General features: G+C 43.4%; 1 protein-coding gene across 3 annotated transcripts in view; it reads left to right on the top strand.

Moving 5' to 3' along the window:
- The window catches only part of GJC1 (gap junction protein gamma 1), a 36,387-nt gene extending 9,351 nt beyond the window's left edge, over positions 1-27,036 (top strand). For 2 of the 3 annotated variants that reach the window (XM_074388769.1, XM_039476994.2), the window contains exons 2-3: positions 15,825-15,900; positions 18,105-27,036. In XM_074388769.1, coding sequence (XP_074244870.1) covers positions 18,125-19,315 — 1,191 coding nt within the window. In that variant the 5' untranslated portion in view covers positions 15,825-15,900; positions 18,105-18,124 and the 3' untranslated portion in view covers positions 19,316-27,036. Of the gene's footprint in view, positions 1-12,448; positions 14,101-15,824; positions 15,901-18,104 lie in introns of those variants that run through there. The other variant, XM_003943612.4, reaches the window with a different exon arrangement.
- Positions 27,037-27,558: the final 522 nt, after the last annotated feature.

Here is a 27,558-nt window from a genome sequence, read left to right as displayed (position 1 = left end):
TAAGTTATATACATTTTTTTAATAATAAATACCCTCCATTTGTTTAGGGTAGATTACTAAATGTGGAATTATTGATCAAAGGGTATAAGTACTTTAAAGTTCTTGAAAACTATTGCCAAGATGACTTCTAGAAAAGTTGTACCAGATGACACTTACCATCAGAGTATGATATTAGAGGTTTTTTTGTTTTTGTTTTTGGTTTTTTTTTGAGACGGAGTTTCGCTCTTGTTACCCAGGCTGGAGTGCAATGGCGCGATCTCAGCTCACCACAACCTCTGCCTCCTGGGTTCAGGCAATTCTCCTGCCTCAGCCTCCTGAGTAGCTGGGATTACAGGCACGCACCACCATGCCCAGCTAATTTTTTGTATTTTTAGTAGAGACGGGGTTTCACCATGTTGACCAGGATGGTCTCGATCTCTTGACCTCGTGATCCACCCGCCTCGGCCTCCCAAAGTGCTGGGATTACAGGCTTGAGCCACCGCGCCTGGCCTCGAGTTTTTTTTTTTTTTAATAGAAATTTTGTCTTGTAAACGTAGTCATATTGGAAAATCATACATTTACTTTTATTTTGTCTTAGGCATGTTCATTTTTCTAGACTGAGCATTGTTCACAACAGTTGGTTTGACCTAATCTTAGGCTGTCTTGGACAAATGTTCCAATATTGTACTTTTTGCATAGAGACAGTTCCACTTAGGATGTGTTGTGAATGAATATATTATCCCTATCCCAGGTTCCCCATACTTCTCCAGCTGGTTCCAGAAGGTTCTTACATTCAAATAGAATGGCTTTTTGCCAGTGAAAATTGGCACTTCAACCCACAATGGTGCCTTTTGTTTCCTCATTGGTTGATAACAGCCAAGATCTCAAACTACTTTCCATGAGGCTTTATAATTTGATTCAGCACAAATTATATTTTAGGTTTTTCAAATACTGTTCATAGCCAAGAGCTCTTTTGAAAACAAGTTGTTTTCATGTTTGTAACACATAAGTTACTATTTGCTACTTAGCTGCCATAATGCTTTTGCTTAGAAATTGTCACTAGCTGGTTATTAAACATCTATTATCACTCATGTGGAATTAAGTTCCACTTAAAACGTGCCAGTTAAACAACACTTCATTTTAAACCCTTTAATTGATTCCTTGTCTCTGCACATAAAGCAATCTCATTCAGGGATATGAGTCATTAGCATGATTCTTAGTGGATTGCTCAGCTCATGATCTGGGATGCCTAGGTAGTTAACACCAACTTTGGAATTACAGTGAGTCAATATTGAAATTTTTAGTTTAATCCAACCACAAATTCTCTGAAATGATCGTTTGGGAAATGCCTTTTTAAAATTTTGACATCTTGTTATATTGTTTAATTTCACTGCTATTACTTTGCTTTTTTCCTGTCCCTAGAGTTTTGAATTCCACATTATTTGTCAGTTTGGTGGATTTTACTCTGAGATAGTTTTCATCAAATGTTAATGGAAGCTGTGGTGGTGCATGCCTGTGGTCCCAGCTACATAAGAGACTTGCTTGAGCTCGGGAGGTCAAGACTGCAGTAAGCCATGATTGCACCACTACATCACACTCCAGCCCCTGGATGGCAGAGTGAGACCCTGCCTCAAGAAAAAAAAAGAAAGAAAGAAAAAGAAATTGCCATGTGTGGTGGTATGCACCTGTAGTCCCATCTTCTCAGGAGGCTGAGGTGAGGGAATTGCTTGAGTCCAGGAGTTTGAGACCACCAACATAACAAAAAGCCTGTCTCACAAAGAAAGATAAAGAAAATTAATAAGATCCAAAATTGGTTCTTTGTAAAGATGAACAAAATTGTCTAACCTAGATGGACTAAGAAAAAAGACTCAAATTACTAAAATTAGAAATATTGTGGAGTTATTACTACCAATTCTACATAAATAAAAAGGATTCTAAAAGAGTACTATTGGCCAGTCACAGTGGCTCAAACCTACAATCCCCAAGCACTTTGAAAGGCCTAGGCCAGCAAATCACTTGAGATCGGGAGTTTGAGACCAACCTGCCCAACATGGTGAAACCTCATCTCTACTAAAAATACAAAAAAAGAGCTGCGTGTGGTGGCATGCACCTGCAGTCCCAGCTACTTGGGAAACTGAGATGGGAGAATTTCTTAAACCTGGGAGGCAGAGGTTACAGTGAGCTGAGGTTGTACCACTGCACTCTAGCCTGGGTAACAGAGTGACACTCTGCCTAAAAAAAAGAGAGAGATTGAGTATACTATCAACAATTGTATGTCATCACATTGATGTGATTTTCTGCCAGACATTTAAAATAACTAATACCTGGCTGGGTGCAGTGGCTCACACCTGTAATCCCAGAGATTTGGGAGGCTGGGGTGGGTAGATCACAAGGTCAGGAGTTCGAGACCAGCCTGACCAAGTGAAACCCCATCTCTACTAAAAATACAAAAATTAGCCAGGCATGGTGACATGTACCTGTAATCCCAGCTGCTCAGGAGGCTGAGGCAAGAGAATCACTTGAACCTAGGAGGTGGAGGTTGCAGTTTGCTGAGACTGCACTCCAACCCAGGCAACAGAGTGAGACTCTGTCTCAATAAATAAATAAACAAAATAACTAATACCAATCCTCAAGCTTTGCAAAAACAAAACAAAACAAAACTGAACTTCTTAACTCATTCAGTGAGGCCAGTGTTACCCTGATACCAAGGAAGGACAAAGACATTACAAGGAAAGAAAACGACAGATCAGTATCTTTTATGAACATGGATGTAAAAATTCCCAAAATACTAGCAAACCAAATTCAGCAGCATTATTAAAGAGAGTATACATTATGACCAAGTGAAATTTATTTCTGGAATGCAAGGATGGTTCAACATACTAAATTAATGTAACATAACACATTAACAAGATGAAGGGGAAACAAATGAAATGGTTATCTCAACTAATGCAGAAGAACCATTTGAGAAACAACACACTTTCATGATAAAACACTCAAGGAACTAAGAGTAGAGGGTAACTGCCTCAATATAATAAAAGCCATATATTAAAAACCAAGAGCAGGGATCATACTCAATGATTAAAAAAAACCAAAAGGTTTTCCCCTAAGATGAAGAGCAAGACAAGGACGCTTGCTTTCTCCACATCTTTTCAACATAGTCCTGGTAGTTCTAACTAGAGCAGTTAGGCAAGAGAAAGAAATGAAAAGCATCAGAATTTGAAAGGACTAAGTAAAATTGTCTTTGTTCATAGATGATATGATCTTATATAGAAAACCTTGATGATTCCACCAAATGAACCGGTTAGCACTAATGAAATAATTCAGCAGTCAGGTGTGGTGGCTCACACTGTAATCCCAGCACTTTGGGGGATTGAGGTGGGCAGATAATGAGGTCAAGAGATCAAGACTATTCTGGCCAACATAGTACAACCCTATCTCTACTAAAAATACAATTAGCTGGGCATGATGGCATTCACCTGTAGTCCTGGCTACTTGGGAGGCTGAGGCAGGAGAACTGCTTGAACCTAGGAGGCAGAGGTTGCGGTGAGCCGAGATCGCACCATTGCACTACAGCCTGGGTAACAAGAGCGAAACTCCGTCTCAAACAAAACAAAACAAAATTTAGCTGGGCGTGGTGGCATGTGCCTGTAGTCTCAGCTACTCAGGAGGCTGAGGCAGGAGAATAGCTTGAATCCTGGAAGCAGAGGTTGCAGTGAGCCAAGATCCACACCACTGCACTCCACCCTAGGCAACAGAGTGAGATCCGTCTCCAAAAAAAAAAAAAAAAAAAAAAAAAAAAAAAAATTCAGCAAAGTAGCAGGATACAAACACAAAAATAAATATTAGTTGCAGTTCTACATACTAACAGTAGCCTTACAAGGAAATTACAAAAACAATTCTATTATGATAGCATCAAAAAGAATGAAATACTTTGGAATTAACCAAGGAAGTAAAAGATTTGTATTGTGAAAACTATAAAATATTGCTGAAGGAAATTAAAGATAACAGGAATAAATAGAAATAACATCCCATGATAATGGATTAGAAGACAGTACTATTAAGATTTTTTTTTTTGAGACGGAGTTTTGCTTCTTGTTACCCAGGCTGGAGTGCAATGGTGCGATCTCGGCTCACCGCAACCTCCGCCTCCTGGGTTCAGGCAATTCTCCTGTCTCAGCCTCCTGAGTAGCTGGGATTACAGGCACGCACTACCATGCCCAGCTAACTTTTTGTATTTTTAGTAGAGACGGGGTTTCACCTTGTTGACCAGGACAGTCTCGATCTCTTGACCTCGTGATCCACCCGCCTCAGCCTCCCAAAGTGCTGGGATTACAGGCTTGAGCCACCACGCCCGGCCCAAGATGTTAATACTACCCAAAGTGATCTACAGATTCAGTGCAATCCCTCTGAAAATCCCCGTGACTTTTTTTTTTTTTTTTTTTTTTTTTTGGAGACAGAGTCTTGCTCCATCACCAAGGCTGGAGTGCAGTGGCGCGATCTTGGCTTATTGCAAACTCTGCCTTCTGGGTTCAAGTGAGTCTCCTGCCTCAGCCTCCTGACTAGCTGAGACTACAGGCTCATGCCACCATGCCCGGCTAATTTTTTTTTTTTTTTTTTTTTTTTTTTTTTTTTTTTTTTTTTTTTTTTTTTTTGAGACGGAGTTTCGCTCTTGTTACCTAGGCTGGAGTGCAATGGCGCAATCTCGGCTCACCGCAACCTCCGCCTCCTGGATTCAGGCAGTTCTCCTGCCTCAGCCTCCCAAATAGCTGGGATTATAGGCACGTACCACCACGCCCAGCTAATTTTTTGTATTTTTAGTAGAGACGGGGTTTCACCATGTTGACCAGGTTGGTCTTGATCTCTCGACCTCGTGATCCACCAGCCTCAGCCTCCCAAAGTGCTGGGATTACAGGCTTGAGCCACCACGCCCGGCCTTTTTTTTTTTTTTTTTTTGAGATGGGGTCTTACTCTGTCACCCAAGGTGGAGTGCAGTGGCGCAATCTTGCCTCACTGCAAACTCTGCCTCCCGGGTTCAGGCAATTCTTCTGCTTCAGCTTCCTGAGTACTGGTATTACAGGTGCCTGCCAGTTAATTTTTGTGTTTTTAGTAGAGATGGGGTTTCACCATGCTTGCCAGACTGGTCTCAAACTCCCAACCTCAAGTAATCCACCTGCCTTGGCCTCCCAAAGTGCTGGGATTACAGGCCTGAGCCACTGTACCTGACAATTTTTTGTATATTCAGTAGAGACGGGATTTCACCGTGTTAACCAGGATAGTCTTGATCTCCTGACCTTGTGATCCACCCCCCTTGGCCTCCCAAAGTGCTGGGGTTACGGGTGTGAGCCACCATGCCCAGTCCCCAGTGACATTTTTTGCAGAAATAGAAAAACCTATCTTAAAATTCATGTGGAATTGTAGGGGACCTGTAGTAGCCAAAACAATCTTCAAAAAATAGGCCAAAATTTGAATAGAGTTTTTTTTTTCATAGACAACAAATGGCCAGTAAGCACATGAAAAGATGCTTAACATCGCTAATTATTAGAGAAATGTAAATTAAAACTACAGCAAGGTACCACATCACATCCATTAGGATAACTACTCTCAAACCAAAAGAAAATAATTAATGTTATCAAGGATGGAGAGACGTTGTAACCCTTGTGCAGTATTGGTGAAAATGTAAAATGGGTTAGCCACTGTGGAAAACAGGATAACGTTCCTCAGCCAATTAATAAAATTACCATATGATGGAGCAGTTCCACTTCTGGGTTTTTTTTTGAGACAGAGTCTCGTTCTATGGTAGGCTGGAGTGTAGTGGCATGATCTCAGCTCACTGGAACTTCCGCCTCCTGAGTTCAAGCGATTCTCCTGCCTCAGCCTCCTGAGTAGTTGGGACTACAGGCACTCACTACCATGCCCAGCTAATTTTTGTATGTTTAGTAGACATGGGGTTTCATCATGTTAGCCAGTATGGTCTCCATCCTTTGACCTTGTGACCTACCCACCTCGGCCTCCCAAAGTGCTGGGATTACAGGCATGAGGCACTGCAACCAGCCTTTTCTTTTAAGTAGAGATGGGGTCTCATCATGTTGCCCAGACTGGTCTTGAACTCCTGAGCTAAAGTGATCCACCCAGCTCAGCCTCCCAAAGTGCTAGGATTACAGGCCAGATGCAAGCTACCACCCCTAGCCAAGAGCTTTTTTTTTTTTTTTTGAGATAGAATTTTGCTCTGTTGCCCAGGCTGGAGTGCATTGGTGTGATCTTGGCTTACTGCAACCTCTACCTCCTGGGTTCAAGCAGTTTTTTTTGCCTCAGCCCCCACCAGTAGGTGGGATTACAGGTGTGTGCCACCATGTCTGGTTGATTTTTGTAATTTTAGTAGAGATGGGGTTTCATTGTGTTAGCCAGGCCGGTCTTGAACTCTTCACCTCGTGATCTGCCTGCCTTGGTTTCCCAAAGTGCTGGGATTACAGGAGTGAGCCACCACGCCCAGCAGTGTAATTCTTTACTAGTGAGTGATCAAGAGCCCAAACTCTAGTGCAGTACTGCCTGACTTCAAATTCTGGCTTCACTAGTTAGTAGATGATTTTAGGCAAATTATAAAGTTTTAGACAATTTCTTCGTCTTTAAAATGGGTTTAATATTAAAATCTACCTGCTGAAGTAATTCAAATAAAGTACATTACATTTGATCTTCAAAAATCCTATGAATTTGCCCGGGTGAGGTGACTCACCTGTAATCCCAACACTTTGGGAGGCCAAGGCAGCAGATCCCGAGGTCAGGAGTTTGAGACCAGTCTGGCCAACATGGTGAAACCCTGTCTCTACTAAAAATATAAAAATTAGCCGGGTGTGGTGGTGGATGCCTGTAATCCCAGCTGCTCAGGAGGCTAGGGCAGGAGAATCGTTTGAACCTGGGAGGTGGAGGTTGCAGTGAGCTGAGACCTTGCCATTGCACTCTAGCCTGGGTGACAGATTGGGACTCCATCCCCCCGCCCAAAAAAAAAATTCTATGAATTCCATTCTACAGAAAAATGTAGTAAGTATTCATTTGATCCTGTTGGGATATAAACTATAGAAAACTCTTGAAATAAGAATTTGAGAGAGAATTACGTAATTATTATTACCATGTTGATGCCAGCTAATTTTTAAAATTCTATTTTCTAGCGTAAGACAAGGCAGGTTTGTGTCTTATGTTATTTGGAAAATAGACTAAAAATAGCACATTTGGTTTCTGTCTAATGTTGTGTAAGCAAACATGATTCTCTTCAGTATTTGCGGGTTTTTTGTGTGAGTGAATCTTTTTGAATTATCAGCTACCCATGAATTGCAGTATTTTTTTTTTTTTTTTGAGACGGAGTTTCGCTCTTGTTACCCAGGCTGGAGTGCAATGGTGTGATCTCGGCTCACCGCAACCTCCGCCTCCTGGGTTCAGGCAATTCTCCTGTCTCAGCCTCCTGAGTAGCTGGGATTACAGGCACGTGCCACCATGCCCAACTAACTTTTTGTATTTTTAGTAGAGACGGGGTTTCACCTTGTTGACCAGGATGGTCTCGATCTCTTGACCTCGTGATCCACCCGCCTTGGCCTCCCAAAGTGCTGGGATTACAGGCTTGAGCCACCGCGCCCGGCCCTGCAGTATTCTTTTTAAAAAATAGAAGCCATTCTAGAAAAAATAATTTTTTCAATCTTCCAATTTTTTAAAGAATTGGTATTATTCTATAAAAATAATAAAATTTGGGCTGGCTGTGGTGGCTCATTGCCTGTAATCCCAGCATTTTGGGAGGCCAAGGTAGGTGGATCACGAGGTCAGGAGATTGAGACCATCCTAGCTAACATGGGGAAACCCTGTCTCTACTGAAAATATTGGGCGTGGTGGCACGTGCCTGTAGTCCCAGCTACTCAGGATGCTGAGGCAGGAGAATTGCTTGAAGCTGGGAGGCAGAGGTTGCAGTGAGCTGTGATTGGACCGCTGCACTCCAGCCTGGGCGACAGAGCAAGACTCTGTCTCAAACCAAACAAAAAAACCAAAAAGATAAAATGTGAAGGAAGACAATAAAATAAACAGGTATTTATATTAAATGTCAAATAATCAATGCCTGTACTATATCAAGAGTACCTTCTGTAGACAAATAGGGAAAAGGATGGAAATAGCCCACAAAGGGGTTGGATATATGAGAGGGAATGTATCCTTTTGTCTTAGAAACATACAAATGACAGTACAAAGCAAAACCCATGCAGATTTACATTGCCCGTGACCTGATAATACCATCTCCTATAATTTATAAACTCAACTTGAGGCATTTAGGATATATTCAAAAAGATAGTAAGTGTAAAAGTACGTATAAATCGGCTGGGCACAGTGGCTCATGCCTGTAATCCCAGAACTTTGGGAGGCCGAGACAGGTGGATCCCCTGGGGTCAGGAGTTCAAGACCAGCCTGACCAACATGGAGAAACCCTGTCTCTACTTGAAATACAAAAAAATTAGCCTGGCGTGGTTGCACATGCCTGTGATCCCAGCTACTTGGGAGGCTGAGACAGAAGTGTCACTTGAGCCCAGGGGGCTGAGGTTGTGGTGAGCCAAGATCACACCATAACATTCCAGCCTGGGCAACAAGAGGGAAACTCTATCTCAAATGAATGAATGAATGAATGAAATAATAAATCACTTGGACCCCAGCTACTCAGAAGGCTGAGGCATGAGAATCACTTGAACCCAAGAGGTGGAGGTTGCAGTGAGCTAAGATCATGACATTGCACTCCAGCCTGGGTGACAGTGAGATCCAGTCTCAAAATAATAATAAATTGGGGCTTTCCTAATTAGCAAAAGACTGAGGTATTTGGCCTCCACCCATCTCTACCACTTGACATGTGCTTCCATGTCGTTTTCTATTTGTAGATGGAGTATAGAAATGATTTTTTATTCATGAGAGCCATTCACAGCTGAATCGCACACTCTCAGCCCTTACGCTATAACTAAGTCCGTTTGTAGAAGCAAGTAAGACAGAGAAAACTGTGTCCTGATTTTTTTTTTTTGAGATGGAGTCTGTCTCTGTCTCCCAGGCTGAAGTGAAGTAGGGCGATCTCAGCTCACTGCAACCTCCACCCCAGGTTCAAGCAATTCTCCTGCCTCAGCCTTGCAAAAAGCTGGGATTACAGGCACAGACCACCGTGCCTGGCTAATTTTTGTATTTTTAGTGGAGACAGGATTTCGCCATATTGGCCAGTTTGGTCTTGAACTCCTGACCTCAGGTGATCCACCTGCCTCGACCCCTAAAGTGCTGAGATTACAGGCGTGAGCTACCATGCCCAGCTCTATGTCCTGAATTTTAGGCACCTATTCAGGTCCCTTGTATAGACCATTTCCTCACCACGTGCATTGATCAGTGCTGAAGACTGAGGGGCCCCTCTGCAGATGTCCAGGGTTTTTTTTGTGTGTGAGTGAATGAATCTTTTTGAATTATGCCCCTATGAATTGGAGTTTTTGTTGTTGTTGTTGCTTGTTTGTTTGAGACAGAGTCTCACTCTATCAATCAGGCTGGAGTGCAGTGGCATGATCTCGGCTCATTGCAACCTTCACCTCCCAGACTCAAGCGATTATTCTTCCTCAGCCTCCCAAGTAGCTGGACTACAGGTGCATGCCACCATGCCCTGCTAATTTTTGTATTTTTATTAGAGACAGGGTTTCACCATGTTGGCCAGGATGGTCTCAATCTCTTGACCTGGTGATCTGCCTGCCTCAGCCTCCCAAAGTGGTGGAATTACAGATGTGAGCCACTGTGCCTGGCCTCTTTTTTTTTTTTTGGAGATGGAGTCTTGTTCTGTCACCTAGGCTGGAGTGCAGTGGTGCAATCTCGGCTCACTGCAACCTCCACCTCCTGAGTTCAAGCGAGTCTCCTGCCTCAGCCTCCCGAGTAGCTGGGACTACAGGTACCTGCCACCACACCTGGCTAATTTTTGTGTTTTTAGTAGAGACAGGGTTTCACTTTGTTGGCCAGACTGATCTCGAACCCCTGACCTCATGATCCCCCCACCTTGGCCTCCCAAAGTGTTGGGATTACCAGCACGAGCCACCACGCCAGCCTGAAGTTTTTTTTTTTGAGACGGAGTTTCGCTCATTACCCAGGCTGGAGTGCAATGGTGCGATCTCAGCTCACCGCAACCTCCGCCTCATGGGTTCAGGCAATTCTCCTGCCTCAGCCTCCTGAGTAGCTCGGATTACAGGCATGTGCCACCATGCCCAGCTACTTTTTTGTATTTTAGTAGAGATGGGGTTTCGCCATGTTAGCCAGGATGGTCTGGATCTCTTGACCTCGTGATCCGCCTGCCTCGGTCTCCCAAAGTGCTGGGATTACAGGCTTGAGCCACCATGCCCAGCCGAAGTATTCTTTTAAAAAAAATTTTAAGATGCCATTCAAGAAAAAATAGATATAAATAATGGTTCAGGAGAAAGGAAACTGGAGCAAGAACACACTTTTCTCCACAGTGAGACCACAATTGGCAGTGACGTATTCTGCTTAGAAATGTTAATTCCAGAACCTGTCTTCTACTCATTCTACTTCTTGAAATGATCTTAATTTCTCTGGTGGAGTATTGTACTCTAACATTGTAAGCCAATCCTTAGTGCTTTGCTAATGCATAGCTGCTGAGAGTGGACTTGCCTAGAGAATGAGTGACCATTACAGAAATGAGACTAATGTTTTTGAAATGTTTCCCAGACCACACTTATCACCCAGGAATTATTTGACATTTTGCTGAGAGTAAGAGTGCATAACTTGTGGCTGGGCATGGTGGCTCACGCCTGTAATCTTAGCACTTTGGGAGGCCAAGATGGGCAGATCACCTGAGGTCAGGAATTGGAGACCAGCCTGGCCAACATGGTGAAACCTTGTCTCCTAAAAATACAAAACTTAGCTGGCCATAGTGGTATATGGGAGACTGAGGCAGGAGAATTGCTTGAACTCAGGAGGTAGAGGCTGCAGTGAGCCAACATCTCAGCACTGCACTCCATCCTGGGTGACAGAGACTGTGTCTCAAAAAAAAAAAAAAAAAAAAAAAGTAACCTGGAGAGGAAAGGGAAGAGTTTCAAAGAAAAACTTACTGACTTGATAGATAAAAACAGTGGTGATACTGCCATTCATTTTAGGAAGCCCATGGTTATTTTAGAAAGAAAATTGCTCATCACCCATTTTGTGAGATGTTGGAGTTAAGTTGGTAAACACATTTACACAAAAAGAAATACAAATAGTAAACAAGTATAAGAGAAGTTCATTTTTATTGTTAGATCCCTTTGTAAATTAGTGTTATTTTACACTCGGAAAGAGAATTCATTTAGGCAATGACTAGAAGGAAGTATGGAAAAGTAGCTATGATTGTGGGTTTTTTTGTATGTTTCTTCTAACCCATTTATGCCTGAGGTTGCAATTTTTTGAATTTGAAAAAATTAGACCTTGGTGATGATCTTGAGCAGTAGGATATAAATAACCCCCACATGCTTAGTGTTCCAATAATGGAACACTAGGCATAAATGGGTTTAATATTACAGGATTTTTTGATTTTGTTTTTGGAGACAGAGTCTCACTCTGTTGCCAGGCGTGGGGGGCAGGGGGTAGTCCAGTGGCGTGATTTCAGCTCACTGCAACCTCCGCCTCCCAGGTTCAAGCAGTTCTCCTGCCTCAGCCTCCCGAGTAGATGGGACTATAGGCGCGTGCCACCACACCCAGCTAATTTTTTGTATTTTAGTGGAGACTGGGTTTCACTATGTTGGCCAGGATGGTCTTGATCTCTTGATCTCGTGATGCACCTGCCTTGGCCTCCCAAAGTGCTGTGATTACAAGTGTGAGCCACCGTGCCCAGTGGTTGGTTGGTTGGTTGGTTGGTTGGTTTTTGAGATGGAGTCTCACTCTGTAGCCTAGTTTGGAGTGCAGTGGTGCAATCTCAGCTCACTGCAGCCTTTGCCTCCCAGGTCCCAGTTCAAGCAATTCTCCTCAGTAGGTGGGATTACAGGCATGCACCACCATGCCCAACTACAACTAATTTTTGTATTTGTAGTAGAGACGGGGTTTTACCATGTTGGCCAGGATGGTCTTGAACTCCTCACCTTGTGATCTACCTGCCTTGGCAGAGTAGCTGGGATTACAGGCACATGCCCCCATGCCCAGCTAATTTTTGTATTTTTACTAGAGGCTGGATTTCACCATGTTGGCCAGACTAGTCTTGAACTACTGACCTCGTGATCTGCCCACCTTAGCCTCCCAAAGTACTGAGCTTACAGGCGTGAGCCACCACGCCTGGCCTTTTTTTTTTGTTTGCTTTTTTGTTTTTGAGACAGAGTCTCGCTCTGTTGCCAGGCTGGAGTGCAGTGGTGGAGTCTCAGCTCACTGCAGCCTCTGCCTCAGCCTCTCGAGTAGCTGGGAGTACAGGTGTGTGCCACTACACCCGGCAATTTTTTTTTTTTTTTTCGAGACGGAGTTTCACTCTTGTTACCCAGGCTGGAGTGCAATGGCGCGTTCTCGGCTCACTGCAACCTCCGCCTCCTGGGTTCAAGCAATTCTCCTGCCTCAGCCTCCTGAGTAGCTGAGATTACAGGCACACGCCACCATGCCCAGCTAATTTTTTGTATTTTTAGTAGAGACGGGGTGTCACCATGTTGACCAGGATGGTCTCGATCTCTCGACCTCGTGATCCACCCGCCTCGGCCTCCCAAAGTGCTGGGATTACAGGCTTGAGCCACCGCGCCCAGCCAATTTTTTTATTTTTTATTTTTAGTAGAGACGGGGTTTCACCATGTTTGCCAGGATGGTCTCGATTTTCTGATCTTGTGATCTGCCCACCTTGGCCTCCCAAAATTCTGGGATTACAGGCATGAGCCACTGTGCCCAGCTGGGTTTATTTTTTTCCCACAGAATTATATTAAGAGAAAGAGACTGGGCACAATGGTTCATGCTCGTAATCCTAGTAGTTTGAGAGGCTGAGCCAGGCAGATCACTTGAGCCTAGGAGTTCAGGACCAGCCTGGGCAAGCTGGCAAAACCTCCTCTCTACAAAAAATACAAAAGTTAGCCAAGCTTGGTGGCATGCAACTGTAGTCTCAGCTGTTCGGGAGGCTGAGGTCAGAGGATCATCTGAACCTGGGGAGGCTGAGCCTATAGTGAGCCAAGATCATGCCACTGCACTCCAGTCTGGATAACAAAGCAAGACCTTGTCTCAAAAAAAAAAAAAAAAGGAATTATATTGGCTGAGTGTGGTGGCTCACACCTGTTATCCCAACACTTTGGGAGGCGGAGGCAGCCAGATTAATTGAGCTCTGAGGTTTAAGACCAGCCTGGGCAACATGGTGAAACCTCATCTCTACAAAAATTAGCTGGGCATGGTGGTGTACACCTGTAGTCCCGGCTACTGCAGGGGCCAAGGTGGAAGGTTCACTTGAGCACAGGAGGTCAAGGCTACAGTGAGCCGTGTCTGCACCACTGTACTCCAGTATGGGCAATAGAGCGAGAGACCCTGTCTCAAAAAAAAAAAGGAAAGAAAATGAATTAATTGATGTACATCCAGTATAGAGAGGATCAGGTATCCAGATTCCCCCTCCTCCCCACACATGCACTGATAAATACGGAACGGGCTAGAGGGAGTTCCTCTGCAGATCTCCAGGGAGTTTTGTGGAGAAAACCCCTGGTTGTTGTGGATATCCCCAACATTTTGTGGTCGAGAGGGTAAACTGTAGCAATACTCATTCCAAAGACTTCAAAGTGTGGGTATAGAGTGTCCATACTCTGTGGCCCTTATGAAGGTTTATGGAAAACCAGGCTGTAAAGTTTCAGCATTTTCTACGTCTTCAGCTTAACCTGTATGCAATACTTACTAGTGGATGTGTTAAAATGGCTGCTTTAGAACTTACATAAGCTCTGAAGGATTTATCACCAGTTCTTCCCACCAAGAAAATGTTACTATATTGAAAAGCTCAACTGTGGAGGAATTCTTACATAACAATAATTATTTAAAATATACACATTTATCTTTGTGGATGGAGATACAGCAGATGAGTTTTCTAACTAACTGTATTTTCATAATTTTGGCTTATTGGAACAGGTAGAAATTTCAGGCTTTGGGGAAAATCTGAACCTGGTGAGTATTTGTGAATGAGAATCATTATGGAGTTCTCTGTTGGAAACCTGGCTTATATCACCATTTAAAGATTTTATATTATTGGCTGGGCACAGTGGCTCACGCCTGTAATCCCAGCACTTTCGGAGGCCAAGGCAGGCAGATCACTTGAGGTCAGGAGTTCGTGATCAGCCTGGCCAACATGGTGAAACCCTGTCTCTCTGAAAAATACAAAAATTAGCCGGTTGTGGTGGCAGGTACCTGTAATCCCAGCTATTTGGGAGGCTAAGGCAAGAGAATCGCTTGAACCAGGGAGGCAGAGCTGAGATCACACCACTGCACTCCAGCCTGGGTGACAGAGTGAGCCTCCATCTCAAAAAAAAAAAAAAAAAGATTTTATATTATTTACTTCTTGTTTTGAGATTTTGTAACTTGTGTATTCAATGAGAAAAGTAGTAGTATGGTGAGCTTAGTTGGAAAACAGGGCTAGATATGGAAGCTGTGCTTGAAATCCTATTATGTTAGAGACAGGGTCTCCCTCTCTTGCCCAGGCTGAAATGAAGTGGTATGATCATAGCTCACTGCAGCCTCAAGCTCCCAGGTTCAGGTTATCCTCCTGCCTTGGCCTCCCAAAGTGCTGAGATGACAAGTGTTAGCCACCATACCCAGCTGGATTCTTTTTTCGAGACAGTCTTGCTCTGTCACCAAGGCTGAAGTACACTGGCGTGATCTTAGCTCACTGCAACCTCCAACTCCCAGGCTGTGTGTGTGTGTGTATAGATGTTGCTCTCTACCAGGTTGGACTGCTGGCTACCACTGCCACCACACCTAGCTAATTTTTTTTTAATTTGGAAAAATAAGATCTCACTATATTGCCGAGGCTTATGTGTAAATCTTTGTTCGGCTCCACGCCTGCATGTTTTGTAGATGCCTGCACTTTTTTTTCCATTGGTCCTTTGGAAATTGTTCAGTTTTTTTTTTTTTTTTTCCTGTCTTTAAACAACAAAACAAAGCACCTTTTTAATTAAGTTACGGTAAACACATAACATTCAGGAATTGTTTTAAATTTATTTGCTAAATGTTGGCGCCTTATGGATGACATTTGGCCATAGCTATGCAGAGTTGCCAGAACTTGATAATGAGCAGTAATTCATCTTGAAAATCTTCCTGTTTTGCTGTTTAATTCAGTACAGATGCAGGTGTTTTCTTTCTGTGACTTTTTGTGAGCACTTGTATCTGTAAATCACCTCCTATGGAGACGGGTGTTCCTGTGACTGAGAGCCAGCTGTTGGGTGTTTTAGCTAAACAGCTTGCTCCTAGTTAGCTGCTCAGATCCCCCTGAGAGGTGTATTGGTTGCTTCAGGGAATAGAGCTGACCGGGTGAAGGTTCTTACAAGGCCTTTGGTGACCCAGTTGGTTTCAATTTGCTGAGATTCTCCTGCTTTGGCTTTTTCCTATAGGTGCCAGAGTTCATCATCTGCTTCATATTTTTACTAATGACTCATCTTCCTGTGGTATTTTCTTAGACTCGTGACTTAAGAACCTTTGGGTTATGGTTACATAGTTTCTCCTACCACCTGTATGGGGAGGAGAAAACTGGTATTCAAACCCAAGCCTGTTTCCATTTTATTTTCGTTGATTTTTATGGTACATAGAAAACTTACTTTCTGAAAACGGCATTTTAGTGATTCATTGTTTTCTGTGGGAGGAAGCTTATGACCTGCTCTTTTCTTTTTCCTTTCCAGAGGGTATCTGGAAAAATTGCAAAGGAAACATCATTTCTCTAAGAAAATTTTGGGGAACAGAAATTCTGGACAACAGGTAAAGTGTATTTAAACTTTGGTGGTACTGACGAATCATCTGTAATCTTCAGTAGTAAACTGGGAGAGGGAGGAGGACAAGTTAAAAGTTAAGTCTACTTTGTAAAGCTGGGGCTCTATTGGGGATTTTATATACAATTTAGGTGATTTTTACCTGAATCCTGGCTGTAGATCTGGGAATCTCAGAATGAAACTATCCTTTAAAGTGCTGTTTTAAGTGGATTTGCTGTTGATTGGATTTAATGTCCTCAAAGTTCAGTTTAGCAATCTTTTTTTTTTTTTGAGATGGAGTCCCATTCTTGTTGCACAGGCTGGAGTGCGTGCTGCGATCTCAGCTCACTGCAACTTCCACCTCCGGGATTCAAGCAATTCTCCTGCCTCAGCCTCCCAAGTAGCTGGAATTACAGGCATGCGCCACCATGGCCAGCTAATTTTTTGTATTTTTAGTAGAGACAGGCTTTCTCCATGTTGGTCAGGTTGGTCTCGAACTCCCAACCTCAGATGATCCACCTGCCTTGGCCTCCCGAAGTGCTGGGATTACAGGTGTGAGCCACTGCGCCTGGCTAGCAATTATTTTTTAATGTCTTCTGTAAATAAGATACAGAAGTATATTTTGTAGATTCTGTTTTATAGTAAAGAGGTATAATACTTGTTGCAAGACCATTCACTGTGGGCTTCTAAGTAAACCCAGAATCTGCTATGCTGTGCAGCCTAGCTAGGGAATGTCTTCCTAGTTCCCTTCTGTCTTTTGTTTTATTTCTTTTTTTTTTTTTTTTTTTTGAGACGGAGTTTCGCTCTTGTTACCCAGGCTGGAGTGCAATGGTGCGATCTCGGCTCACCGCAACCTCCGCCTCCTGGGCTCAGGCAATTCTCCTGCCTTAGCCTCCTGAGTAGCTGGGATTACAGGCACGCACCACCATGCCCAGCTGATTTTTTTGTATTTTTAGTAGAGACGGGGTTTCACCATGTTGACCAGGATGGTCTCGATCTCTCGACCTTGTGATCCACCCGCCTCGGCCTCCCAAAGTGCTGGGATGCTGGGATTACAGGCTTGAGCCACCGCGCCCGGCCTTTTGTTTTATTTCTTAATGATTGCCAGCAGTTTGTAGGTGAACCATCTTTTTTTTTTTTTTTTTTTTGAGACAGAGTTTCGCCCTTGTTACCCAGGCTGGAGTGCAATGGCGCAATCTCGGCTCACCGCAACCTCCGCCTCCTGGGCTCAGGCAATTCTCCTGCCTCAGCCTCCTGAGTAGCTGGGATTACAGGCACGTGCCACCATGCCCAGCTAATTTTTTGCACTTTTAGTAGAGACAGGGTTTCACCACGTTGACCAGGATGGTCTCGATCTCTCGACCTCGTGATCCACCCGCCTCGACCTCCCAAAGTGCTGGGATTACAGGCTTGAGCCACCGCGCCCGGCTGAACCATCTTCTTAATTCCTTTTAGCACTTGGTCAAAAATTTAAGTGTTCTAGTAAGTCACCCCTTCACAGTGGAGTCCAGCCTAGGTGTCCCTGTTTTTCTTCTCAGTGGTGGTCTTTCTGTGATTGGGCCAAATAACCACCCTGTGGGTTTTTTTGTTTGTTTGTTTGTTTTTAGACAGAATCTCACTCTGTTGCCCAGGCTGGAGTGCATTGGCACCATCTCAGCTCACTTCAACCTCAGCCTCCCAAATAGCTGAGATTACAGGTGCCCGCCACCAACCATGCCTGACTAATTTATATATATATATATATATATATATTTTTTTTTTTTTTTTTTTTTTTTTTTTTGAGACGGAGTTTCGTTGTTACCCAGGCTAGAGTGCAGTGGCACCATCTCGGCTCACTGCAACCTCTGCCTCCTGGGTTCAGGCAGTTCTCCTGCCTCAGCCTCCTGAGCAGCTGGGATTACAGGCACACACCACCGTACCTGGCTAATTGTTGTATTTTTGTAGAGATGGAGTTTCACCATGTTCACTAGGCTGATCTTGAACTCCTGACTTCAAGTAATCCACCCACCTCCACCTCCCAAAATCCTGGGATTACAGGTGTGAGCCATCGCACCTGATGGAGATGCTATTTATTCTAACATTTGTTCCACTATGAACCTTAAAGTTAGATTTCAAGTATTCAAAGTAGTAGTTCCTAGAGATATCATAAATGAACAGTTAACTTAAGATTTAATATTTGTTGATTTTCTTTTGGTATTTTTCCACTTTTATCAGGGCATACCAATTCCATCACCATGAGTTGGAGCTTCCTGACTCGCCTGCTAGAGGAGATTCACAACCATTCCACATTTGTGGGGAAGATCTGGCTCACTGTTCTGATTGTCTTCCGGATTGTCCTTACAGCTGTAGGAGGAGAATCCATCTATTACGATGAACAAAGCAAATTTGTGTGCAACACAGAACAGCCGGGCTGTGAGAATGTCTGCTATGATGCATTTGCACCCCTCTCCCATGTACGCTTCTGGGTGTTCCAGATCATCCTGGTGGCAACTCCCTCCGTGATGTACCTGGGCTACGCTATTCACAAGATTGCCAAAATGGAGCATGGTGAAGCAGACAAGAAGGCAGCTAGGAGCAAGCCCTATGCCATGCGTTGGAAACAACACCGGGCTCTGGAAGAAACGGAGGAGGACAACGAAGAGGATCCTATGATGTATCCAGAGATGGAGTTAGAAAGTGATAAGGAAAATAAAGAGCAGAGCCAACCCAAACCCAAGCATGATGGCCGACGACGGATTCGGGAAGATGGGCTCATGAAAATCTATGTGCTGCAGTTGCTGGCAAGGACCGTGTTTGAGGTGGGTTTTCTGATAGGGCAGTATTTTCTGTATGGCTTCCAAGTCCACCCATTTTATGTGTGCAGCAGACTTCCTTGCCCTCATAAGATCGACTGCTTTATTTCTAGACCCACTGAAAAGACCATCTTCCTTCTGATAATGTATGGTGTTACAGGCCTTTGCCTCTTGCTTAACATTTGGGAGATGCTTCACTTAGGGTTTGGGACCATTCGAGACTCACTAAACAGTAAAAGGAGAGAACTTGAGGATCCGGGTGCTTATAACTATCCTTTCACTTGGAATACACCATCTGCTCCCCCTGGCTATAACATTGCTGTCAAACCAGATCAAATCCAGTACACCGAACTGTCCAATGCTAAGATCGCCTACAAGCAAAACAAGGCCAACACAGCCCAGGAACAGCAGTATGGCAGCCATGAGGAGAACCTCCCAGCTGACCTGGAGGCTCTGCAGCGGGAGATCAGGATGGCTCAGGAACGCTTGGACCTGGCAATTCAGGCCTACAGTCACCAAAACAATCCTCATGGTCCCCGGGAGAAGAAGGCCAAAGTGGGGTCCAAAGCTGGGTCCAACAAAAGCACTGCCAGTAGCAAATCAGGGGATGGGAAGACCTCCGTCTGGATTTAATCCTGGCGGGCTTAAAACCTGTGCTTTTCATAGTTTATGGTAAGCAGCAGCTCACTGAATAATGACTTCCATTGAGTAAACATTTGGCTCTGGTTATCTTCAGGGATGCTGTTGGCTTATGATCCAAGCTCAGGGGACTCCAAAGGCGGGGCTGAGCTGAGGGGGAGAAAGGGAAACACAGTGTTCCCGGGCACATGTTCTCAGCAATAATACAGTTGCAGAACTTTACATTGGTGTCTTCCAGATCTGGAGAGGAACAGACATATTTAAATCATTCTTGTTGAACAGTTTTTCTATGTACAGTATTATGGTACTTTTTTTCAGTATGAAAACTTTTTTTGTATTTGTATATTGAACTGGTGTAGTTATACTTTTATATTAAAGGGGAAAAGGTCCTCATAAGTAATGCCTATTAGGCTAGTGTTACTGCTTTGTTCAGCAAATTCTACCCTGGCTATAGAGTTTTTAATAGATGCTACACCTAATAAAAGTGCCTCTCATATTGCAGGAAAGATTTCAGATGTATAAAGAGACTGAAGAGGAGATAGCAGTTTAATTTAGTCTTAGAAAGTAAGTTCACAGTAGAAAGGAGGTTGACATCTTTCTTTTACATGAGAAATTTTGAATCTCATTTATGTGACCAGAGTTGTGGCCAATTTTTGAAACCCTATTCTTATTTTCCAAGGAAATAAATGATTGACTGTAGGATTCCTTTAAATATCAAGCATCACCAGTATATGCTTTGATGGTGTGTGTATATAACTTAAAGTTCTTTCAAAAGCCTGATACAGAAACATGTCCCCAGTTTGGTAGCAATGTGGAAAACCTGGCTAGAGGTGATATGGAGCTATCTCTCAGAAAGGAAACCATGCCTGGAAAATGGGCCCTAATAGGATGCTTAGTTGTGAACCTGTTGGATTTGCCTTAAGCCTCTATCCAGAAACCTGCCTGCCTCCCTCTGGTTAAGAAGCCAGTGGTGGATATTTTCTTTGTTTGTTAACATTAGAAATGCAAAAATTCCCTTTTCGACCAAGAATACTCAGAGCTACTTGTATTGGAAATGGCAGAAGGCCTAAATCCAAATTCCTTATTTTTTATAATTTAACCATAGAACTTTTGTGATTAAACATCTTCTGCTAGTGGAGGTTTATGCCTGAAAGGTCATGAGGTTCTGTCTGTAAATAGACCCAAAGAGAAGTGCACTATTTATTCCTTGTAGGCATAATGTGTTTGTCACTGACAAGCATTAATGTTCACCCACTGGTCTTTTACTGCCATTTTCAACCTTATGTTAGAGAACTTTGCCTTCTCTTTATGTTTGCATTGTCTTAAATTTTGTGAGCTTCTGACAAAAAGCTTGGTAAAGGTTTAAAGGGGCCTTTGTTCCACCAGGGAGCATTTTATTTGGGGGTCTCACTCTTTTCAAACGAAAGCTATTGTAAGCCACCTCTGACTTGGAAATTCTGAAAGTATTAATAGTTTTTATATCTTGATTGTAAAATGCCAGTTCTCCGTTATTTAGGTGAATCGTAGAACAACACCCTTTGTGCAGCGTTTTTCTTTGTTTCTCCATTGCATTCCTTCCCCCACCAAAAAAAGAAACGTAAGGAAATTTTTTTTGAGACAGGGTCTCCCTCTGTCACCCAGGCTGGAATGCAGCAGCATGATCTCAGCTCATTGCAGCCTCTGTCTCCCAGGCTCAAGTGATCATTCCACCTCAGCCTCCCGATTAGCTGGGACTACAGACATGTGCCACCATACTCGGCTAATTCTTTTCTTAAAAAAAAAAAAATTTGTAGAGATGAGGTCTCACTATGTTGCCCAGGCTGGTCTAACTTTTGGGTTCAGTGATCCTCCTGCCTCAGCCTTCCAAAGTGTTAGTATTGCAGGCATGAGCCGCTATGCCCAGCTTACAAAATTTAACCTTATCTTTTAGCCATTCATTTATTTGCTTGGAAGTAAAAAAATTCAAATTTTAGCTTAGAGAAGCGCCTCAGGAACTCTAAACATCTTAAGCAAAAATTAAACTCAGGTGAGACTGAAGGAGAAATTTTAGAAAGTAATACACATGGATATTCATCATGGATAATTAATAGACATACACAGTTTCCTTCAAATCAAACATTTAATAAGAAAATTTTTATAATTCCAAGAAAACAGGCAAAATTTTGAACACAGAAGCCTAGCTAAGATAAAGAACTACCAGTTAATTCTTAGGTCACTGGAGCCTCAGGCGGGTTTTTAATAGAAGGACAAAAAGTCTGCATACATTCACGTTATCTATTGAGAGCCTGAGGGAGAAGAGAGTGGCTTTGCCAGTGGAAAGGTTGGGGATTTGAGAATGATACACAGGGAAGAACTCAAGCAGAAAGGCCAGGAAGAAACAGGCCAAAGACATTTGGCGCCAGAAGCATCCACTTAGTTTCTATGAAGAGTGCCCCTGGTGTTTCATCTTTGCTTATTCTGATGAGAATGTTATCTTTTTGTGTCTGGATAACTCGTCAACTTCTTAAAGTACACATAAGATATTCTGTCACCTCCCCACATGCACACACTTTTAAAATCTATTTTTATTCTCTTGCTGTGTAATTATGTCAAGAATTTTCCAGCTCTGTCTTCTTAGTACATGTCTTCCTGCCTTTGAAGCATATTAGTTTGTCAAAGTCATTTTCCCCTAATGACATATTGTGGACTTACATTAAGAAAATGGGCCGGGCGGCCGGGCGCGGTGGCTCAAGCCTGTAATCCCAGCACTTTGGGAGGCCGAGGCGGGTGGATCACAAGGTCGAGAGATCGAGACCAACCTGGTCAACATGGTGAAATCCCGTCTCTACTAAAAATACAAAAAAAAATTAGCTGGGCATGGTGGCGCGTGGCTATAATTCCAGCTACTCAGGAGGCTGAGGCAGGAGAATTGACTGAACCCAGGAGGCAGAGGTTGCGGTGAGCCAAGATCGCGCCATTGCACTCCAGCCTGGGTAACAAGAGCGAAACTCCGTCTCAAAAAAAAAAAAAGAAAAGAAAAGAAAATGGGCCGGGCACAGTAATCCCAGCACTTTGGGAGGCCTAGGCGGGTGGATTATCTGAGGCCAGGAGTTCAAAACTAGCCTGGTCAACATGGTAAAACCCCATCTCTACTAAAAACACAAAAATTAGCTGGGCATGGTAGGCGAATGCCTGTAATCTCAGCTACTCAGGAGGCTGAGGCAGGAGAATCACTTGAATCCAGAAGACAGAGGTTGCAGTGAGCCAAGATTGTGCCGTTGCCCTCCAGCCTGGACGGCAGAGTGAGACTGTCTCAAAAAAAAAAAAGAAAAAGAAAATGACCCTATTGATGTCTAGCTAACGCATTAGTGGGATCTGCATTGGATCTGTAAGGATATTGTTCTGGAACATGTGGGTGGGTTTTGCATAAAAAGCCTGGCCAACATTTGGTTTCCCCCAGTCAGCATCATATTGTTTTGAATTGCCATGTAAGACGTGCTCCATCATGACACTCACTTCTCCTCCAATCAGAATTCGAGTGCTTAGTTCTCACCTGCTAGAATCAGGAGACAATCAACATGCTTATGTTTCTTAACACACTTGAGTTTATACAGATGTGGTGTGTCCTTTGCTCTTCTTAAAACCTGTTATTCAGAAGAGATTTGTAAAAGAAATAGGTTTTTGCTTTTTATTTTTTTTTTCTTAATTCAAATTTGGGAAAATTAGGTAACATTTTCCCCTAAAGAAATGTTAATGTTTATTTTGTGGCTTTGTTTTTGCTTATGATTTAGTTTTGCCTGTTTCTATATTTGTTCATCTAAAGCCACAAGTATGTTACATCATTTGAAGTCAGTTTTCCTGGGGCGATTTTCCTTGACTAATGTCTGTAGAATTTATTCTTGACAAAAATGAACTTTGTGGCCAACCTCAGTGGCTCACACCTGTAATCCCAGCACTTTGGGAGGCTGAGGCAGATAGATCACGAGGTCAGGAGTTCGAGACCAGCCTCGCCAACATGGTGAAACCCTGTCTCTACTGAAAATACAAAAATTAGCTGGGCATGGTGGCTTGTGCCTGTAATCCCAGCTACTCAGGAGGCTGAGGCAGGAGAATTGCTTGAACTGGGACCCAGGAAGTGGAGGTTGCAGTGAGCCAGGATTGTGCCACTGCACTCCAGCCTGGGCTACAGAGTGAGACTCTGTCTCAAAAAGAAAAAAAGAGGCCGGGCGCGGTGGCTCAAGCATGTAATCCCAGCACTTTGGGAGGCCGAGGTGGGTGGATCACGAGGTCGAGAGATCTAGACCATCCTGGTCAACATGGTGAAACCCTGTCTCTACTAAAAATACAAAAAATTAGCTGGGCGTGGTGGTGTGTGCCTGCAATCCCAGCTACTTAGGAGGCTGAGGCAGGAGGATTGCCTGAACCCAGGAGGCGGAGGTTGCGGTGAGCCGAGATCGCGCCATTGCACTCCAGCCTGGGTAACGAGCGAAACTCCGTCTCAAAAAAAAAAAAAAAAAAAAGGAAAAAAAGAAGTTTACTATCCAGAATGATTCTCACAGTTTAGGACTTCCACATACGTGTTTTTTTAGGAAGGACATCTGTATTTTTAAAGGGGGGAAAAAGTCAGTATTAGGAACTTCATTAACTCATTCATTACATGAAATTGGGCAGATCGCTTTACTTTTCCAAGTTTCAGGAGCCACATACCTCTCAGAAGTGTTAGGAAGTGGTTAGAAAGGTGTTCAGGGACCAACCATTATTATTGGTCACTTGTTTAAACTTGGAGCTTAAAAGTTGGACTGTGATGATAGTGTATACTTTGGTGCTCTTTATCACAGACATCAGTGATAGTCTGAAACAGTCTTTAAGCAGTTTATACCAAGAATGGACTTACATGTTATCAGTCACACCCATGATTTACTCATTCAGCTCTTTTTTTTTTTAAAGACGGGGTTTCACCATGTGGATCAGGCTGGTCTTGAACTCCCGACCTCAGGTGATCCTCCTGCCTTGGCCTCCAAGGTACTTGGATTACAGGCATGAGCCACCATGCCCGGCCTACTCATTCAGCTTCTATAAGTCCATGCTTTATGCTTTCTGTTTCATTTAAGAGACAGTCCACTTCTAAAAATAACATCTGTAGTTGATGATATCGTTTTGGCCGGCCGGCTTTCTGTAAAAGGCAAGCATGTTACACATGAACGGTTACACATGCACGGTTTCCTTCAGATTCAGTGCTTAATAAGATACTTCAAGAAACACCTTTTTAAAAAGCAAAGGTTTTGGCTGGGCACAGTGGCTCATGCCTGTAAACCCAGAACTTTGGGATGCTGAGGCGGGTGGGTCACAAGGTTAGGGGTTCAAGACAACCCTGACCAACATGGTGAAACCCCCCTCGCTACTGAAAATACAAAAATTAACCAGGTGTGATGATGGGTGCCCATAATCCTGACTACTCAGGAGGCTGAGGCCGAAGAATCACTTGAACCCAGGAGGTGGAGGTTGCAGTAAGCCAAGATTGTGCCACTGCACTCCAGCCCAGGCGATAGGGTGAGACGCCTGTCTCCAAAAAAAAAAAAAAGAAAAATCTTCTGTGACTGTGAAGAAAATACCTGAAGTCAATCATAGATAAACAGTTGCTCATTATTTTGATTGGGATGTTTCAGATTTTAGATTAATCTTTATAAAATTATGCAGTCTCATAAACAGTCTCTCTACTTGAAAATAAAGTCCCTGCATGCAGTTTGGAAACAAAATTTAAACTTGCCTGTGTATAATTAATATGTAATAATTGACAGTCACCATCAAATGTTGGGACCATTGAATTGCATAACTTGTACTCTCATTCTGGCCACATCATGAAGAGTTTAAAGATTTTTATTAAAAAAAATTGTTTAATACTTAAAAATTTTATTTTCAAAAAGTAATATAGGTAACAAAATAACACAGTAGCTCAAGCCTGTAATCCCAGCACTTTGGGAGACCGAGGCAGGTGGATCACCTGAGGTCACAAGTTTTGAGGCAAGCCTGGCCAACATGGAGAAACCCCATCCCTACTAAAAATTCAAAATTAGCTGGGCATGGTGGCATGTGCCTATAACCCCAGCTACTTGGGAGGCTAAGGCAGGAGAATCGCTTTAACCCAGGAGGTGGAGGTTGCAGTGAGTCGAGATTGCACCATTACACTCAAGCCTGGGCAACAAGAGCAAAACTCCATCTAAAAAAAAAAAAAGATTTTTATTTGCTGTTGTCCCTATGCAATTCTGTTGATGTTTGATTTTGTTTTTTGGGGTTTGCTTTGTTTTGAGACAGGGTCTGTTGCCCAGGCTGGAGTGCAGTGGCACAATCTCAGCTCACTACAGCCTGGACCTCCTGGGATCAAGCAGTTCTCCACTCCAGCCTCCCAAATAGCTGGGCTGCAAGTGCTCACCACCATACCTGGCTAAGTTGTGTATTTTCTGTAGAGACAGGGATTTCACTATGTTGCCCAGACTGGTCTCAGACTCATGGGCCCAAGCAATCCTCCTGTCATAAGCTCCTAAAGTGCTGGGATTACAGGCTTAAGCCGCTATACCCAGCTGGTTTTTAGTAATCACATTAAGTGGGTTTGGTTCCTGCATTTTTAATCAACGTAATAATTGTACTTTTTTTTTTTTTTAAACCATGGTATTCTAAAATCCCAGAGTCCAAATAAAAGAACGTTCTCGGCTGGGCATGGTGGCTCACGCCTGTAATCCCCTAGCACTTTTAAGAGGCTGAGGTGGGTTGATCACTTGAGGCCAGGAGTTTGAGACAAGCCTGGCCAACATGGTGAAACCCTGTCTCTACTAAAAATAGAAAAATTAGCAGGGCGTGGTGGTGCACACCTGTAATCCCAGCTACTTGGGATGTTGAGGCAGGAGAATTGCTTGAACTTAGAAGGCAGAGGTTGCTGTGAGCTGATATCACAGCACTGCACTCCAGCCTGGGCAACAGAGTAAGACTCTTGTCTCCAAGAAAAAAGAAAAAAAGTTCTCCAGTGCAGAAAAGTAATAGTTATGGCTGGGCGTGGTGGCTCATGCCTGTAATCCCAGCATATTGGGAGCGTGAGGCAGGTGGATCACATGAGGTCAGGAGTTCAAGACCAGCCTGGCCAATGTGGCAAAACTGTCTCCACTAAAAATGTAAAAAATTAGCTGGGTGTGGTGGCACGCACCTGTAATTCCAACTACTTGGGAGGCTGAGGCATGAGATGAGAATCTCTTGAGCCCAGGAGGCTGAGATTGCACCACTGCACTCCAGCCTGGGTGACAGAGTGAGATTGGAAAAGTGCTAGTTCTGCATTTCAGAGTTGGCTTGTCGAACCAGGCTATATGCTTCCAAGATTGAAAATGTTTTTCTGTATTATACTCTCAATTGTGTTTTTAAAAATCTCTTACAGAAATCTCTACCTCAGGCACTAAGTGTTATGACATGGGTAGCATATTGATATCGAAAACTTAGCTAGGACTCTCAGTCTTTTAAGATAATTTAAATGTAAAATTCAACTGTTAGCCAGCAATCTAATGTCATGTGGTGTGCGGTTTGGATATTGCATGAACAGCAAAGGAATCACCTGTTCTAGTGCCAAAGATCACTTGTTGCTGATTTTGTTCTGTACAGTTTATGTAAAACTTTCATGGTGGAGACAGACTCTGTGTGCTCAGGGCCTTGTCTCCGGGAAGACTGTCAGTTCCAAATACAGTTTAGAAGATTCATTTGTGGTCTGTGCTTCCTTTCACAAAATTCGAAACCAGCTGAAAATTAGCTGCCGGGAAATGTCATATCGAGGATTTTACCCTATTCTTTATATAATTCCCAAGAGCTTAGTGATGGACACAGAAAACCTAATAGAAAAACCTCTTCCTCACACATTCACCTGTAAGTTGATCTTGGTGGGAATACTTGAGCAGAGAAATTTCCAACTAAAGATTTGGGCTTAAAAGATGTCCTTTTTCATAGCTGATTTGCAGCACTTGGGACTACTGTGGCTAAATGGGTCAGCATATTTGTGGCATTGCAATCTGGGTAATGTGGGTAACCTGGTGGGGGGCGGTAAAATCTAAGCTCAAAAGTTGGGAATGCACCCTTGACTTCTTTCAGTTCTGGAGGCCTTTCCTGGAGTGCCTTCTGCAAAAGGATGCTTTGCTGCAGCAGACTCGGCAGTGTCTCTGGAGAGCCTAATCCACCTCCTGAGAAGACAGCATGTATCACAGCAATGCCCTCTTGTTCCCTCAGAC

The sequence above is a fragment of the Saimiri boliviensis genome, chromosome 17 (assembly GCF_048565385.1).
Source record: "Saimiri boliviensis isolate mSaiBol1 chromosome 17, mSaiBol1.pri, whole genome shotgun sequence".
Taxonomy (NCBI): domain Eukaryota; kingdom Metazoa; phylum Chordata; class Mammalia; order Primates; family Cebidae; genus Saimiri; species Saimiri boliviensis.
The sequence above is the reverse complement of the archived record's forward strand: the minus strand, read 5'-3'. Positions and strand labels throughout refer to the sequence as shown.